Raw genomic sequence first — 16,127 nt, forward strand, 5'->3', positions numbered from 1 at the left:
TGCTCATCGTCGAAGTCGGGCGGCGCCGACGCGAGGAGGTGGCGGACGTCTTCGACGGACCGCCGGGCTGGGGCGTCGCCGCGACTTGGGCGCGCCGCGCGGCGCGCCGCCAGGCGCGCGCGCAGGCGCTCCGTCGACATGGCACATGGGCGCGAGCACGGTGGGTTCGGCTGAGGCGCACCGGTCGACGCCTGCGGTGTCGGCGCGCTGCCGCCGACGGACGACGGCGGTGTCGGCGCGCTGCCGCCGACTGACGAAGCCGGACGGACGACGGCGCGGGCTGCCCTGGGCCTTGCGAAGAGGCCTCGTCGAGCGCAGCGTCGGTTTGGACAGCTCTCGCCGCCGCATCGCCTGCGCGCCTTGACTCGTTGCGCCGGCGCCGGCGGTCGTTGGGCGGGCGAGCGGCGCCTCGCGCGCTTCCGAGGGACGCCATGAACACGGACGAGATCCAGGGCGCGCTCGTGGCGACGCTGTCGCCGGACGTGACGGTCCGGCGCCAGGCCGAGGCCTACTTGGACAACTGCCGGCGGACGGCGGGGTTCCCCGTGCTCCTGCTCCAGCTGGTGCGTCTCTCGCGCGGCGCGCGGACGACGATTTCGAACCCGCGACCCCCTTTTTGTTCGCAGGTGCAGCAGCACTGCGGCGCGGCGCCGACGGCGCAGTCGCCCGTGCTCCGGTCGTCGGCGGCGGTCTACTTCAAGAATCTGGTGAAGAAGGGCTGGGACGTGGACCCCGAGAGCAAGGAGACGCCCGTCGCGGCCGGCGACCGCGACGCCATCAAGAGCCACATGGTCACGCTCGTCTGCGCGTGCGGCAAGTTCGGGGACGTGAAGCAGCAGCTGTCGCAGGCGCTGACGCTCATCGCGTCCACGGACTTCCCGGGCAAGTGGCCCAACCTCTTGCCGGAGATCGTCGCGCGCTTCGCCGACGGCGACGCCGCGACGGTCCAGGGCATGCTGCTGACGTCGAACTCGATCCTCAAGCGCTTCCGCTACGCCTTCAAGTCCGACGCGCTCTACGCGGAGCTCAAGTACGCGCTCGACACGCTCGCGGCGCCGCTGACGCGGCTCTTCGGGACGCTGGGCGAGGAGCTGCGCGCCGCCGCGGGCGACGCGGCGCGGTCCGCGGTCGCGCTCGAGTCGCTGCGCCTCGCGTGCCGCGTCTTCTTCTCGCTGAACTGGCAGGACCTGCCCGAGTTCTTCGAGGACCACATGGCCCCCTGGATGGGCGCCTTCCAGGAGTTCCTCGCCTACGAGGCGCCGGGCGCGGCCGCCGACGACGAGGACGACGACGAGGGCCCCGTGGAGCGGCTCCAGGCCGCCGTCGTCGAGAACGGGGCGGGAAAAGAGTGATTCAAGTTCGCTTCAACGTGAGTGTGCCGCGCGCGCGCGTTCCGGAAACAGCATCCACGCTTCGAGACCGTTCCGAGAGATGATCGCTCGTCCAAAAATCAGCCGAAACGAGTGGTACACGGCCGAGATCGGAGCCTTTGAAGTTGGGAATGTCGCACTCTTTTCCCGCCCAGGTCGAGAACGCGAGCCTCTACGCGCACAAGTACGAGGAGGAGTTCCAGCCCCACCTGCCCCAGTTCGTGTCCGGCATCTGGCAGCGGCTCATGAAGACGTCGCTCTTCCCGAAGCACGACCGGCTGGCCGCGACGTCGATGCGGTTCTTGGCCGAGGTCGTCGGGCAGCAGATGCACGCGGCGCTCTTCGCGGACGAGTCGACGCTGCGCCAGGTCGTCGAGGCCATCGTCATCCCGAACATGACGCTGCGCGATTCCGACGTGGAACTCTTCGAGGACAACGCGGTCGAGTACATCTCGCGGGATCTCGAGTCCGCGGACAGCGAGACGCGGCGCCGCGGCGCGCGCGACCTCGTGCACGCCATGTGCAAGCACCACGACGCGACCACCACCAAAATCTGCGGCGAGCACGTCGCGGCCATGCTCGGCCGCTACGGCGCGAGCCCCGGCACGGAGTGGCGCGCGAAGGACGCGGCGCTCCACCTCGTCGTGTCGCTCGCCGTCCGCGCGGAGTCGTCCGCGCGCGGCGTGTCGAAGATGAGCGACCAGCTCGACATCCTCGAGATCTACAGCGCCCACGTCGCGCCGGAGCTCGGCGGCGCGACGGCGACGCACGGCGTGGTTCTGGCGGACTGCGTGCAGTTCGCGTGCACGTTCCGGAACCAGATCCCCGGCGACGAGCTATTACGTCTACTCCCGCTGCTCGGGGGCCACCTGGGCCACGGCGACGTCGTCGTCCAGTCCTACGCGGCCCACTGCCTCGAGCGCGTGCTCGCCGTGCCCGGCTGTGTGGAATTCGACCAGTGAGCTGGGACGTCGGGGCCAAACTTTGAAATTCTCTAGCTCGGTCAAATCGACGTCGATTCGGCTGATTTTTGGACGAATCGATTGCTCTCATCGAGTTCTCGAAGCACAGCGGAAGTGATCGTGTCAAAACATTCGAATACGCTCACATTGAAGTCGGGTTGAAGATTCGAATGCCACGCAGGTGCCCGGGAAGATCCACCGGCCGCAGCTCGCGCCGCTGCTGCCCGCGCTGTTCCAGGCGTTGTTCGCGGTCATCGACGGCGCGCTGGCCAAGGGCGGCGACGCGCCCTGGGAGAACGAGTACGTCATGAAGGCCGTCATGCGCTTGCTGGTCGTGGGCCAGGCCGACGTCGTGCCCCACGCGGCCGTCGTGACGGAGAAGCTCTGCGCGTCGCTCGGCCGCGTCTGCGCGAACCCGCGGAACCCGAAGTTCAACCACTACCTCTTCGAGAGCTTGGCCGTGCTCGTGCGCGTCTGCTGCGAGGCGAACCGGGACGCGACGGCGACCTTCGAGGGCCTGCTCTTCCCGCCGTTCCAGTCCGTGCTCCAGATGGACGTCGTGGAGTTCGCGCCCTACGTCTTCCAGATATTGGCGCTCCTGCTGGGCTACCGCGCGCCGCGGTCGGGTCTGGGGGACGCCTACGCGGCGCTCCTGCCGCCGCTGCTGCACCCGTCGCTCTGGGAGCGCCGGGGCAACGTGCCCGCGCTGGCGGCGCTGCTCGAGGCGTATCTGGTCGCGGGGCCGGACCAGATCCTCGCCGCGGGGCAGCTCGAGCCCATGCTCGGCGTCTTCCAGAAGCTGCTGGCGTCCAAGGCGTCCGAGGGCCACGCCTTTGGGTTATTGAAGTCGCTGGTGGTGCACGTGCCGCAAGCGAATTTGGACGGCTACGTGCCGACGGTGCTGCAACTGCTGCTCACGCGGCTCCAGCAGAACCGGGACCGGTTGAGCTACTGCCACAACCTCCTCGCCTTCCTCGGGCTGCTCGCGGGCAAGCACGGCGCGCCGCAGCTCGTCGCGAAGCTCGACGCGCAGCAGCCCGGGCTCTTGCCGCAGCTGGTGGTCCACGTGCTCGCGCCGCACGTGCTCGGCGAGGCCGCGGCCTTCGCGAGCGCCGTCGACGCCAAGGCCGCGGCCGTCGGCGCCGTCAAGCTGTTGGCCGAGGCGCCGGACGCGCTGACGCCCAACGGCGACACGTCCGCGTGGTCCTGCCTCGGGTCCGTGCTCTTCGCTTTGCTCAAGCGGCTCGCGGGCGCGGCGCTCGCCGGCGACGCGACCATCGACCGGTCCGACGACGTCCCCGACGAGCTCCTCGCGGGCTACGACGCGACCTTCTCGAAGCTCCACTTCGGCACGCAGAAGAGCGACGACGCCTTCGCCGAGATCCCGGACACGCAGACGTTCGCCATGACGCACCTCACGCAGCTCGTCGCCACCAAGCCCCACTTCCAGCCCCTCCTCGCGGCGCTCCAGCAGCCGAGGTAGGCGCCGCGCCTCCCTCTCTTCCCCCCTCCCGGTAAGCGGGCGCCCCTCTACGTCGGACCACTCCGCGCGCCCGATTCCGGCGGCAGCGCCCTCGCTCGACGAGTGAGGCGCGATCGCCCGGGGCATAGGAGCGGCGGCGCTACTTAGTAACGCGGCACGCGACCGCCCTCGGCTGGCTGGCGCGGCCAGCGTCGGTCTCGTCGCGCGCGTCGCCCGAGCGCCCAGGCGCGCGCGGCGCGAATAAGGTGCGAAAAGGAGGCGAGCTCATTAAGTGGATGCCGGACAAACCTGTTCGAGCAGGCACTTCACCATTTTATATAACATAATAGCTTCACGTTCCGCGTCAGTGGAACCAATAAAAGGGCCATTGGAATAGAGACCGGGGTCTCTATTACGAACTTTTCCTAAAGCCAGTTGAAACAATTCGTACGCTTTCTTCTCGTACTTTTTCTTGATTGTCTCGTCTAACGATAGGTATGCCTTAGGAAAATCGCGCAATGACTGGTCATTTAAGGTGAATGTCTTCCCCGGCAGGTTCAGATCGAAAATAGCAATGAAGTCGCGGCCAGCCCTTGGCCGATATGGTTGCAGCTCAGCCCACCAGCGATCCAGGAGTTGGGGCGCATCCAAGAAGTGTGCTAATTTGACCAGTTTGCAAAGTTTTTGGAAGTTGCCTATCGGGGGCAATGCGTCCAAGCGCGGCAAACACGCGCGACAGAACTTGACGACCGTCTCTGCGTCGAATGCGATCAGGGGGCACTCAGAATTTTCGGTTTCTGGAAGGTCATTAACAATTTTGGAGAAATGGGAGATGAAATCGCGACGAGCCGGAATCCGAATCTGATCCCCGTCCGGTTCAGTCACCACAAAAAAAAGATTCGCGGTTCCTTCCTTCTCTTCTATCCACGATTTCACTACCGACGCCAACGGCTTCGACGATGTTTTCGAACGTTTGCGGCTTAACGTTTGCGCCATTGATCGGGAGGGACGAGGCCGTGGCGGCGCGCCCGTGGCGAGGCGCGGCGACGGCGCGCGGCGCCGGCGCGGCAACTGCTGTCCAAAAGACCCGTTCTCCACAGTCTTTCGGCGAAGGGCTTCCCCCCCCTACAGACACGTGTACGACGCCATCGGGTCCTTGAGCGCTCGGGAGCGCCTCGGGGGATCGTGTGGGGGACCGCTCGCGGTCGCCGGAGCGCGCGGGTTCGCCCCCGGAGTCGGCGGACCCAGGTGTCCCGAGCCCCGGGGGCGCGCGGGTCAAGGTTCCCGGTCCTTAGTCCCGTGGGCCAGGTCGCCGGGGCTGTCGGGGCGGATTACATGGGCCCGCGCCCCTCTACCTCCCTACCTCTCGGTAGGACCCGTCGTCGCGCCGGGACCACCGGATCTCCCCCGCGGCGACGAGGCGGAGGCCCGCGAGCTCCGCCGCGGCGCAGGGCGCGACGGTCACGCGCCGCGCCGCCGCGCCCGCGGGCGACCGCGTCAGCAGGCGGCCGCGGAGCTCCGGGGGCGCCGCGCGCAGGGCCGCGGCGTCGCGATGCGCGTCGAGGGCGCGGTAGCCCGCGACGGGCGCGCCCGCGCGCGGCCTCCGCGGCCGCGTCCGCGGGTCCCCGGCGGGCAGCTCCGCGACCTTGTCGAAGACGGCGGCGAAGAAGCCGCCGCCGTCGCGCGAGTCGTGCGGGTAGAAGCGGAGGCACCGCGGGAGCTGGCTCGCGATGTCCGGCTCGGCCGGCGGCCACATGGACGCGCGGCGCTCGCGCTTCGCCGCCGGGTCGTAGGCGAGCGCGGCGCCGCCGTCGTCGAGCACGGCCCACGTCTCGAGGCCCGGCCGCGGCGCGAGGCACGCGAGGAGCGGGCTCGACGCGACCAAGGACGCGCAGTCGCGGACGACGAAGGCCCCCTTGCACGCTCGCAGCGCCGCGGCGACGACGGCCTCGTTCTCGAGCGGGTCGAAGGAGCACGTCGAGAAGACCATGGTCCCGCCGACCTTGAGCAATCGCAGCCCGCGCAGCACGATCTGGAGCTGGAGCGCGTGCAGCCGCCGGCCGGGCCGCGCCCAGACCTTGAGCAGCGACGGGATCTTGCGCACCGTGCCGTCGCCCGAGCAGGGCACGTCGCAGGCGACGCGGTCGAATTTGAGGGCCGTCGCCGGGAAGGCCTGGCCCCGGTGGCACGTGACGACGCACTTCGAGGAGCAGCCCAGACTCCGGAGCTTCGACGCGAGGATGTAGGCGCGCCGCGGGTCCGCGTCGTTGGCGACGACGAGGCGCGCCGCCTCGCAGTACTGCGACGTCTTCGAGCCCGGCGCGGCGCAGACGTCGAGCACGGCGTCGCCGGGCCGGACGCCGAGGAGCTCGCTCGGCGCGCCGGACACGAGCTCCTGGCGGACGACGCCGCCGCCCTTCGCCGCGGCCTGGAGCCAGCCGTTCAAGGCGCGCAGCGCCGGGTCGTCCGCGTGCTTGAGCGCGCTCCGCCCCAGGTCGAGGCGCCACCACGCGCCGCTCGCGAGCGTCTTGACGACGTCGCCGCGGCAGCGCGCCGCGACGGCGTCGAAGGTCGCCATGGCCGCGTCGAAGGCCGCCGGCCGCAGGCCGTTGCGCCGGAAGGTCGCCGGCAACGGCGCGCGCAGCGACCGCAGGAAGGCGACATGGTCGCCGGAGCGCGGGAAGAGCTTCTGCCGCTTGTAGTAGTCGGCGTAGGCCTGGAACCGGTCGCCGCGGTCGTCCTCCTCGTCGTCGTTGTGTGTGTCGTCCTCCGCCGGCGCGGCGCGGGGTCTGTTGTCGCGCGCGCGGCGGCGCTTCAAGCGCTCGCGCTGGCGGGCCGAGACCATCTCGGCCAGGAGCGGCACGAGCTGCGGGTTCGTCAACGGCGAGTCCTGGAAGCACTCTAGCCGTCCACGATGTCGAAGCAGGTCCGCACGAGCGTCGCGGCTCAGCCTCGCTCCATGCTCTCGCAGAAGCACCTTCAGCTGATTGCCTTCATCATCGATTCAGCTGTTTTTATTGCCGTCTTCGTCTCGTGTGCATTCCCACGTCGGGCCTTGGCTTCCATCGTCGTCGACCTGTGAAGCTGCCCTCCCCTCCCTCGCGACCAAAACGATGCGGCCCGTGGCGCCCCGCGTCCGCTCCCAAGGACTTTTCACTTCCAGAGTTGTCAACGCCTGGTCCCAGGACCAACCGTGCGAATGGGCTGCCCCGTGCGAATGGGCTGCCCCGAAACGTCCCCCCAGTCACTGGTCACCGCGCTGCACCTCCTAGGTCGTCCTCGACGGCGGCATGGGCCACCAGCTCAAGGCCATGGGCATCAAGATCGAGGGCGAGGTCGGCACGCTGGCGCGGTTCCTGGGCGTGGCCCTCGCGAACTCGACGCGGCCGGACCTCGTCCGCGACGCGCACGTCGCCTACATCGACGCGGGCGCCGAGGTCATCACGACGAACTCCTACGCGGTGATCCCGGGCTGCCTCGAGCTCTGCGCGGACGTGCCGGCGCACGCGCTCGACGCCAAGGTGCGGGAGCTCGTCGGCGCCGCGGGCCGCGCCGCGCGCGCGGCCGTCGCCGCGCGGCCGGAAAAGCGCGTGCGCGTCGCGGGCTGCCTGCCGCCGCTCGCCGAGAGCTACCGCGCGGACAAGGTCGGCGCCTTCGAGGCGAACCGCGCGCAGTACGCGCTCATCGCCGAGTCCGTCGCGCCCTACGCGGACCTCTTCCTCTGCGAGACCATGTCGACGGCGGCCGAGGCGGCGGCGGCGGCGGCGGCGGCCCGCGCCGTCGACGGCGACCGGCCCGTGTGGGTGTCCTACACGCTGCGCGACGCGCCGCCGACCGGCGTCGGGGGCCGCATGCCGGCGCTCGGCGCCGCGCCGGCGCTGCGGAGCGGCGAGTCCATCGACGAGGCCCTGGCGGCGCTCGACGCCGCGGGCGTCCTGGAGGGGGTGGAGGGCTTCCTCGTCAACTGCTGCTCGCCCGAGGCGACGTCCGCGGCGATCCCCGTCCTGAAGGCCCTCGCGCCGCCGGGCGCTCACGTCGGCGCCTACGCGAACGGCTTTGTCACGGCGGACTCGGGCACGGGCGCCTACCGCGACCTGTCGCCCGACGAGTACCTCGCGTTCGCCGCGGACTGGGTCGCGAGCGGCGCGTCCGTCGTCGGCGGCTGCTGCGGCATCTTCCCGGACCACATCGCGCGCCTGGCGGCGGCGTTCGACGCCGACGCCGCGCGCCGCGTCGGCTAGGGCGTCCTAGTCATAACGCGCGCCTAGTCGAAGCGGACATGCGTGCCGCGCCACTCGGCGGCGGGGCCCGTCGACTTGATCGCGGCGCCGCGGTCCGTGGGCAGCGCGCTGAGGACGTTGTCCACGTCGCCGAGGGCCGGGCGCGCGTCGTCGACGGCGACCTTGGCGAGCTCGTCCGCGAGGTCCGTCACCTGGAGGCTCTCCGTCGAGTCGCGCCGCGGCGCCGCGGCGTCGTCCTTGAGGCCGCTGATGCCGAGGCTCGCGCACGACGGCGCCACGGGGCTCGGCGTCGCGGTGCCGAAGGACGGCGCCGGGCTCCGCGCCTGCGGCGCCGGGCGCCGCGGCTCGTCGGCCTCGGCCTCGCTCTTGAGCCAGTCGTTGAGGCTCGCGATCATGTGCGCGTTCGTGCCGTTCGCCTTGCACGCGCCCGTCGACTTCGCCGCCTTCTGCAGGTCCTTGCGCACCGACGACGCGAGCGCCGCGCGCACGAGGTCGCGCGGCGTCGCCGCGGGCGTCGTCGGCGCCATTCCAACGTCGATCCCGGGCTGCCTCCGAGTCGTAAAAAACTTCAACCAAGACATTCATTTTAGGGGAAGACGCGCTTCGCCGTCGCCGCGGCGGCGAGGAAGATGAGCGGGTTGTCCCAGTCGCCCGTGTCGAGGGACTCGACGAGGGCCGACGCGGCGGCGACCTTGGCGACGCCCGCGATGAGCGCGCGCGCCGGGAGCGGCGCCCACCAGCCCAGGCGCGCGAACGCGAGCCCGAACGCCGCGCCGGCGCCGAGCGTCGAGAGGAAGAAGGCGGCGGAGCCGGCGAGGGACTTGCGCCGGCACCAGGGCACGCGCGGCGACGCGGCGCCGAGCGGCGACGCGCCGACGACCTCGGCCATGCCGTCGCCCGCGCACAGCGCGAGCAGCGCGAGGACGCCGCCGAGCTCGCGCCAGCAGCACAGCGTCGCCGCGACGAAGACGGCGCCGTAGAGCGTCGGCCCGCGCAGGAGCTCGCGCCGGTCGCCGGACCGGCTCATGGACGCCACGGTCTTGGGGTCGTCGACGAGACCGGCGCCGGCGAGGAAAGCTTTCATTGTCAGCGCGAGCGGCCCGACGGCGGCCCAGCGCTTCGCGCTCGGCGACGCGCTGAACATGGGCCAGCAGAGCAGGTAGAGCGGGCCCGCGCCCATGTGCATGACCTTGCGCGCGGCCCGGCGCGACACGACGCGGCGCTCGGCGAGCACCTGCACGCACTTGTCGAAGCCGCCGAGCACGCCGAAGGCGCAGGCGAGGGCCCTGCCGTCCGCGGGGATCGTTGCGCGGACTTTCGGCCGGTTGATGGCGTGCGTGCGCGCCGCGACGAGCGCGAAGAGCGGCCAGAATCGGCCTGCCATCTCACAGCTGTAGGTTGAAAAGGGCAAGAATCGCGGATTACCACAGCAAAAGGGCTATGGCTGCGCCAATAATATTGCGCTGCACCTGGCCGGCGTCCGAAGGCGACGTGGTGCTACGCGCGAACGACGGCCAACTCGACCTCGCAGCACCGATCGTCCTCACAAAACCAGCGGACGACAGCAAGTGTGAACTCATGCTCACGGGCACGGCAGGCGCGACGCTCGAGTCCGTGGCGATTGTGTCCAACGCCCGCAACGTCGAGCTCTACATCAACAGCACCTACGTCTCGACCATCCGCGGCGAGGCCGTCGCCGGCGCCCTTGACCGCTTCCGCGTCTCCGCGGCGCCCAAGGGTGCAGAGTCGGCGACGCTCCGCTTGCTGTCGCTCCGCGGCGGCGGCCAGACCGCGCGGCTCGACGCCGTCGAGGCGCGCTACGCGGCGCCCAGCGGCGCGGCGGCGGCGCGGGCCGCGTCGCCGACGGCGCGGCGGCGAGCGTGCCCGCGCCGGCGCCCGCGGACTCGTCGTCGACGGCGATGTTGGCGACGATGGGCGTGCGGCTCCTCGCGGCGGCGGAGTCGCGCCTCGCGGCGCACGTCGACAAGTGCTGCCGCGACATGGAGCGCCGCCTCGGGCGCAAGCTCGACGACCAGCGCGCGCAGCTCGAACGCGTCGAGGCCAGGCTCGACGGCCTCCGCGCGGACCGGCCGAGGCCGCCGCCGCGCGCCGCGCCGCCGGAGGGCCCGCGGCTCGAGGGCTCGCGGTTCGAGTCCGACTCGACGATTCGCGTCGCGGAGGGCCCGCGGCTCGAGCGAGTGACGACGATGTTCGGGCCGCACGAGATCGTGACGCACCTCCGCGCCGCGGGCGACGCGGGCGCCGCGCCGCCGGCCGGCGGCGCCACCGACGACGACGCGACGGGGCTCGATCTGTGGAAGGGCGCGACGGCGCTCGCGAGCGCGCTCGAGGGGGAAGACGTCGTGGGCAAGACCGTCGTGGAGCTCGGCGCCGGATGCGGTCTGCCGGGCCTCTTGACCGCGAAGCTCGGCGCGTCCAGGGTTCTCCTGACCGACAAAGACCCCGTCGTCCTCGAGGCGCTGCGTCTGTCCGTCGCCGCGAACGGCCTCGGCGACGTGTGCTCTGTCGCGCCCCTGGCCTACGGCGTCGACGCACCCGGTGCGGACCTGGTCCTCGCCGCGGACGCTCTCTACCTCACCTGCCAGGTCGCGCCGCTCGTCGCGACGATCAGCTCCGCGCTCGCGCCGAGCGCCGTCTGCCTCCTCGCGCACGAGCCGCGACGCGCCTGGAAGCTCGACGCGGATCGACGGCCCGTCCAGGAGGCCGAGGACGAGGTCCTCGCGGCCTTCCTCGCCGCGTGCGCCGCCGCGGGCCTCGCCGCGGGCCCCCTTTTTGACGACCACGGGGACGTCTGCGTCCACCGCATTAGGCGACCGCCCTAACCCGCGCGGGGACGTCCGCGTCTACCGCATTACTAGGCGAGCGCCCTAAGCCCGCGCAACCTCTCAGCAGCGGCAGACGTAGGACGAGGACCGCGTGACGTAGCGGACCCAGCGGTAGGGGTTGTAGGCCTTGGACTGCTCGGCGATGCGGAGGTACTTGACCTGGAGGTTGGAGACGTTGTACATGGGGATCTCGAAGGTCAGCGAGACGGGGCCGACCTCCTTCCGCGCCTGCGCCGTGCACACGGCGGACAGCGTGATCTTCGCGCGGAAGGCGTGCTCGACGCCGCCCTGGAACTTCTTCACGGTGAAGACGAGCTTGCGGTTCGCCGCGTCGTAGTCCGCGCCGTGGCCGATCGCGCCGCCGCTCGGCGGGCCGCACGACGCGCCGGCCGTCGTCCGCGGGCACGGCACGGTGATGACGACGTTCCCGCCGTAGTTCGTCTCCGGGATCTCCGCGCGCACGAGGACGACGACGTCGATCGTAAACGGCGAACTCTCCTCGATCTGGGGCAGGACCCGGAACGGCGCGCGGAAGTCGCCCGTGCACCGGTAGTTCAAGACCACGAACTCGCCCTCGGGCGGCAGGAAGCTCAGCAGCCGCGACGACTCGAAGTCGTCGAGGCGCACGCACTCGTGGAAGTTGCAATCATCTAAGACGACGGCGCCGTAGGCGCCGCCCTTGCCCACCACGAGATCCTCGTTGAGCGCGAGCCGCAATTCGGGGTTCCCCGACAGGTAGCTCTTCATCTGGATGCAGCCGTCGATGGTGGAGTTCACGACGGCGCCGGACGGCGAGAAGAGCATGGTCAGCCGCTCGAGGATGTCGACGAAGATCTCGTTCTTGTCGGACCGCGCGCCGCCCATCACCGACGACTTGCCGCCGGCGATGGGCTTGTGCACGGACGTCGACGGCGTCGTCTTCGCGGACAGCGACGGCACGCGCGTCTTCTGCGCGTCGACGAGCACGGGCTCGTTGTAGACGAAGGCCTTCAGATTCTCCGTGGACGTGCCCTGCGGGTAGCCGAAGTCGATGACCTCGTCGAGGAGCTCGTAGATCAATATGAAGTTCTTCCGGATCGCCTCCTCGCTCAGCACGCCGCAATAATCTTTAAACACTTTCACGACGCGGTTCAGGAGCTCCAGCGTCATGGACGGCGAGCAGTTGAACCGCGAGTTGCACGCGAACATGAGCCCGGACTTCTTGACCCAGACGTACGTGACGTCGCCGACGCGGAACACGGGCGGCGCGGCGCCGCTCGCGCCCTTGTCGTTGCTCCAGAACTTGACCTTGCGGAAGAAGGCCTCGGCGGCGCCCTGGGGCGAGTCGCCGCGGAAGTCCTTGGAGATGATCGTGTCGCCGCGCGGGCTCAGCACGAAGAACTGGCTCAGCATGGTGTGCTGAGGCGAGGAACGGCGCGGCGGCGCTTCTTTTTCGCGCGCGGACGGCGGCGGCGGCGGCGGCGGCGGCGGCGCGGACCGGATCGGCGGCGGCTCACCGGCGCGCGGCGCACGACGCGGACGTCGACGACGGCGGTGGTGGCGCGAGGCGATTGCCCGATTGGCCGAGAGCGAGCTGTGGCAATGGACCGGCCTGAGAGCGCTTGAGAGTCCCCCGCCACCGCGCCGCTCGCCATGAAGTCCTACGCGCGCATGCAGCACGAGGCCGCCGAGGGCGGGAAGCGGCTCCCCGAGAGCGCGGGCTACGGCGGGGCGGCGGTCCGCGAGCCGCCGCGGAAGCTGGCGCGCGTGCAGATCGAGTGCGCCATGGACGAGCCCGACGCGCGCACGGACCTGGCGTCCATGGGCCTCGACAGCCAGAAGCTCAGGGAATTGCGGTCCCAGTACGGCCACGAGGACGCCGGCGGCCTCGCGCGTTTGGGCGACATCACGCCGAGCCACCGGAAACGTTCTATGACGCGGTGCGTGCCGCACCTCGACTGCGGCGCGACGGAGGGCTCGACCGACGGCGCGCGGCTCTTCTGCCTCGACTTCGCCCGGGGCCGCTGCCCCGACGGCCCGGCGTGCACGCACCGCCACGAGATCCCGCGGCGCGACGACGACGACGACGGGGAAGTGCTGAACGCGACGTACGACGTCTTCGGACGAAAGAGATCGCTGCTCCTCAGCGCCTGGGAGCGGCACCACGGCAAGAAGGAGGAGGGCGCAATGGAGACGGGCAACTGCACGCTCCACGTCTCCGGCCTCCGCGCGCCGCCCAAGAAGCGCACGGAGCTCTGCGGCGGCGCGGGCGCGAGGTCGCGGTCCGTCGCGGGCGACCTCGACGCGGCCGTGCGCAAGGCCTTCGGCGCCTTTGGGGAGGTCGTCGAGACGCGCGTCATCCTCGACGGCACGAAGGGCCACTGGGCGCTCGTCACCTACGCCGCGCGCGCCGCCGCGGAATTCGCGAAGGAGGCGATGACGGGCCAGGGCCTCCGCGTCGACGGCGGCGAGATCATCCAGGTGCGCTGGGCCAAGGACCAGCAGGCCACGTCGAACGCCGGGGGCTACTGCCACGCGCCCCAGGCCAAGCCCGTGCCCCGCCTCCCGCCGGCTCAGACCGCGCGGCCCGCGCCCGCGCCGCGACCGGCGCCGCCGCTGCCGCCGGGCTGGGCCGCGACGCTCGACGCGGCGTCGGGCAAACACTACTACCACCACGCGGCGTCGGGCAAAGTCCAGTGGGACGCGCCCGCCGCGCCGGCCGAGGAGCCGGACGCGCTGCCGCCGGGCTGGGCGCGCGTCGTCGACGAGGCCAACGGCTACGCCTACTTCTACCACGCGGCGACGCAGCGGACGACCTGGGACCGGCCCAAGGCCGACGACGACGACGCGGCGCGGGGGGGGACGTAACATGAGGAAGCGGCGAGACGCGTCGAGATCCGCGGGGTCGCGGAGGGCCTTGGTTGAACACATGTTTGACTGCAAGTTCAGCGAATTGCAAGGCTGCCCCGCTCTACGCCCTCGCGCCACACGATGAGCAACTACGACGGACAGGGCTGGCAAGGCGGCGGCTATGGCAAGGGCGGCGGCTATGGAGGCGGCAAGGGAAGCGGCAAGGGCGGCAAGGGCTACGGCCGCGGTGGTGGCGACTACGGCGGTGGCCGCGGCGGCGGCGGTGGCTTCGGCGGCGGCGGCGGCGGCTTCGGCGGCGGCCGCGGCGGCCGCGGCGGCGACTCCATGCCCGCGGCGGCGGCGGACCCGTCCGAGGTCGCGGACTTCGACCGCGCCTGGGCGTCGGCGCGGCCGCTGGACGAGGGCCACGCGGCAAGCTGGCACGGCCTCGGCGCGGCGCTCGTCGGCTCCGCGGCGCTCGCCGCGGCCCCGAAGGCGCCCGTGCTCTGCGCCGACGGCGAGACGCTCTACAACCGCGTCGAGGTCCGCGAGACCGGCGACGAGCTGCTCTTTATGTGCAACGGCGTGCCCGACTACGCGCCGCGGAAGATCAGCGGCGGCGTCGCCGTCGAGAGCGACTGGCAGGGCCTCTGCCGCAGCGGGCGGCTGGACCGGAACCCGAACAAGATCGTCGCCCAGGACTACCGCTTCCGCGTGCCCGTCGTGCCCGGCGCGCCGCTGGAGACGCCGATCACGGCGACGCCGATGGGGTGCGTCACGCTCCGCCCGGAACCTCCTCGAAGAAGCCGCTCGATCCCCGCGCAGGCCCATCGGCATCGCGCTGAACGGCGTCCCGATCTACCACGGCGCGTTGCGGCGAACGAGGTTCCTCTGTGTGCGATAAAGCGAAGTGGATGTACTCTCAGGCGACATGCAGTACACGAACCCCAAGCTCCCGGAGGGCATGTTCGCGAACCAGGACGAGTCCTTCGACCAATGCTGCGGCCACCCGGACGGCCGGGGCCAGTAGCGCGTTCCCGCGGCGCCTCCGTTTCGCGCGTCTCATCGCCGCGACCCCTTTCCCTCCCGTCGCAGCCACTACCACCAGTACCCGCGCTGCGTCGTCGGGGCGTCCGCGCTGGGCCTCGACGCGCCCGACGCGCTCATCGCGGCGCTCAAGGACGACGCGGACCTCACGGCGGCGCCGCTCGCGAAGGCGCTCGCCGAGCAGATCGCGCGCGGCGAACCGTCCAAGTGCATCGGCGTCGCCTTCGACGGCCACCCCATCATGGGCCCGATCGGCGTCTTCGGCGGCGAGGTCCGGCTCGCGCGGCCGTCCTTCGTCGGCCCGCTCGACGTGTCCGCGGGCGACCCCGTCTTCGTCGCGGGCAGCGGCGATCTGGACGCCTGCAACGGCGCGACGGGCGCCGACGGCGTCTGGCGCTACTACGCGACGGTGCGCCTCGAGGGCGACGACGTCGTCCCCGCGTTCCCCTATGTCATCGGCGCGTACCGGTCCCAGCCCGCGGTCACGAATTTCCCGCAGCACCAGCGGTCCAAGGTCGCGCCCTAGGCCGCCCGGTGTTCCTAACGCGGGCGCTTACTGGCGCTTACGAGCGCGGGAGCACGAAGAGGGCCGTGGCGTCGGCGAGGTGCGCGCCGGTCTTGGCGCAGGTCATCTTCCCCTGGAGGAACCGCTTCCGGCCCTCGACGCGGTCGAGCGCACACTCGATGACGACGGTCGTGCCGACGAAGACGGGCTTGCGGTAGTTGACGTGGAGGTTCGCCGTGAAGCCGAAGAGCTTCGTGCTCGACTTCCGGAGCGCGGCGGCCTCGAGGTCCGCGCCGCGCTCGCCGAGCACGGAGTAGGCGTTGGCCCAGCCGAGCGTGTTGTCGAAGAGGAGCGACGTGACGCCGCCGTGGACGACGCCCGGGTGGCCGACGCAGCAGTCGCCGAAGGTCGCGATCGCGGACACGGCGGAGCCGTCCTTTTTCGCGAAGATCTTGTACTGGCGGAGGCCCTCGGTCCGCGCGCCGAGCGCGTCGTAGATGGCGCTGTTCGCGGCCAGGCCGTCCTTGACGATCGCCGCGTCGGCCCTAGTCCAGCCCTCGAACGTGGCCTCGAGCGCCGGGTCGTCGACGCGCTTCGACCAGTCCTCGATGGACAGGCACCAGGCCGACGCGCCGCCGAGGCCGAGGAGGCCCAGCGCGGCCGGGAGGGCTGTCGTCGTTGCGTTGCGCTGGGAGCTGGCGCTTCTCTGGACGCGCGGCGCCGCGGGGCGTCGAATTGCATGGCGGAGGCCTCGACGCAGCAGCATCGTGCCTCTGTGTGTGCAGTGGACAGCGCACGACGAGTGGCGTAGGCGGCTGGACTGCGACGACTTCTTGCCACAGGAGCTGCTCCTTTGGCGAAGAGC

At 71.1% G+C, this 16,127-nt stretch overlaps 2 protein-coding genes across 2 annotated transcripts; one reads left to right on the forward strand and one right to left on the reverse strand.

Moving 5' to 3' along the window:
- Positions 1–458: 458 nt before the first annotated feature.
- AURANDRAFT_10095 (hypothetical protein) lies at positions 459–3,701 on the forward strand (the record flags this gene model as incomplete). The annotated part of the gene is made up of 4 exons (XM_009036679.1): positions 459–563; positions 627–1,325; positions 1,526–2,312; positions 2,497–3,701. Coding segments are annotated over 4 exons (2,796 nt in total), but the record flags the coding sequence as incomplete, so codon positions are not given.
- Positions 3,702–10,894: 7,193 nt separating this feature from the next.
- On the reverse strand, positions 10,895–12,429 carry AURANDRAFT_36844 (hypothetical protein; the record flags this gene model as incomplete). Its single annotated transcript, XM_009036859.1, has 1 exon — positions 10,895–12,429. One exon carries the CDS (start codon positions 12,271–12,273, stop codon positions 10,942–10,944), a length of 1,332 nt encoding a protein of 443 aa, XP_009035107.1.
- Between the last annotated feature and the right edge of the window lie 3,698 nt (positions 12,430–16,127).

This window comes from Aureococcus anophagefferens (genome assembly GCF_000186865.1).
Source record: "Aureococcus anophagefferens unplaced genomic scaffold AURANscaffold_5, whole genome shotgun sequence".
Classification (NCBI taxonomy): Eukaryota; class Pelagophyceae; order Pelagomonadales; family Pelagomonadaceae; genus Aureococcus; species Aureococcus anophagefferens.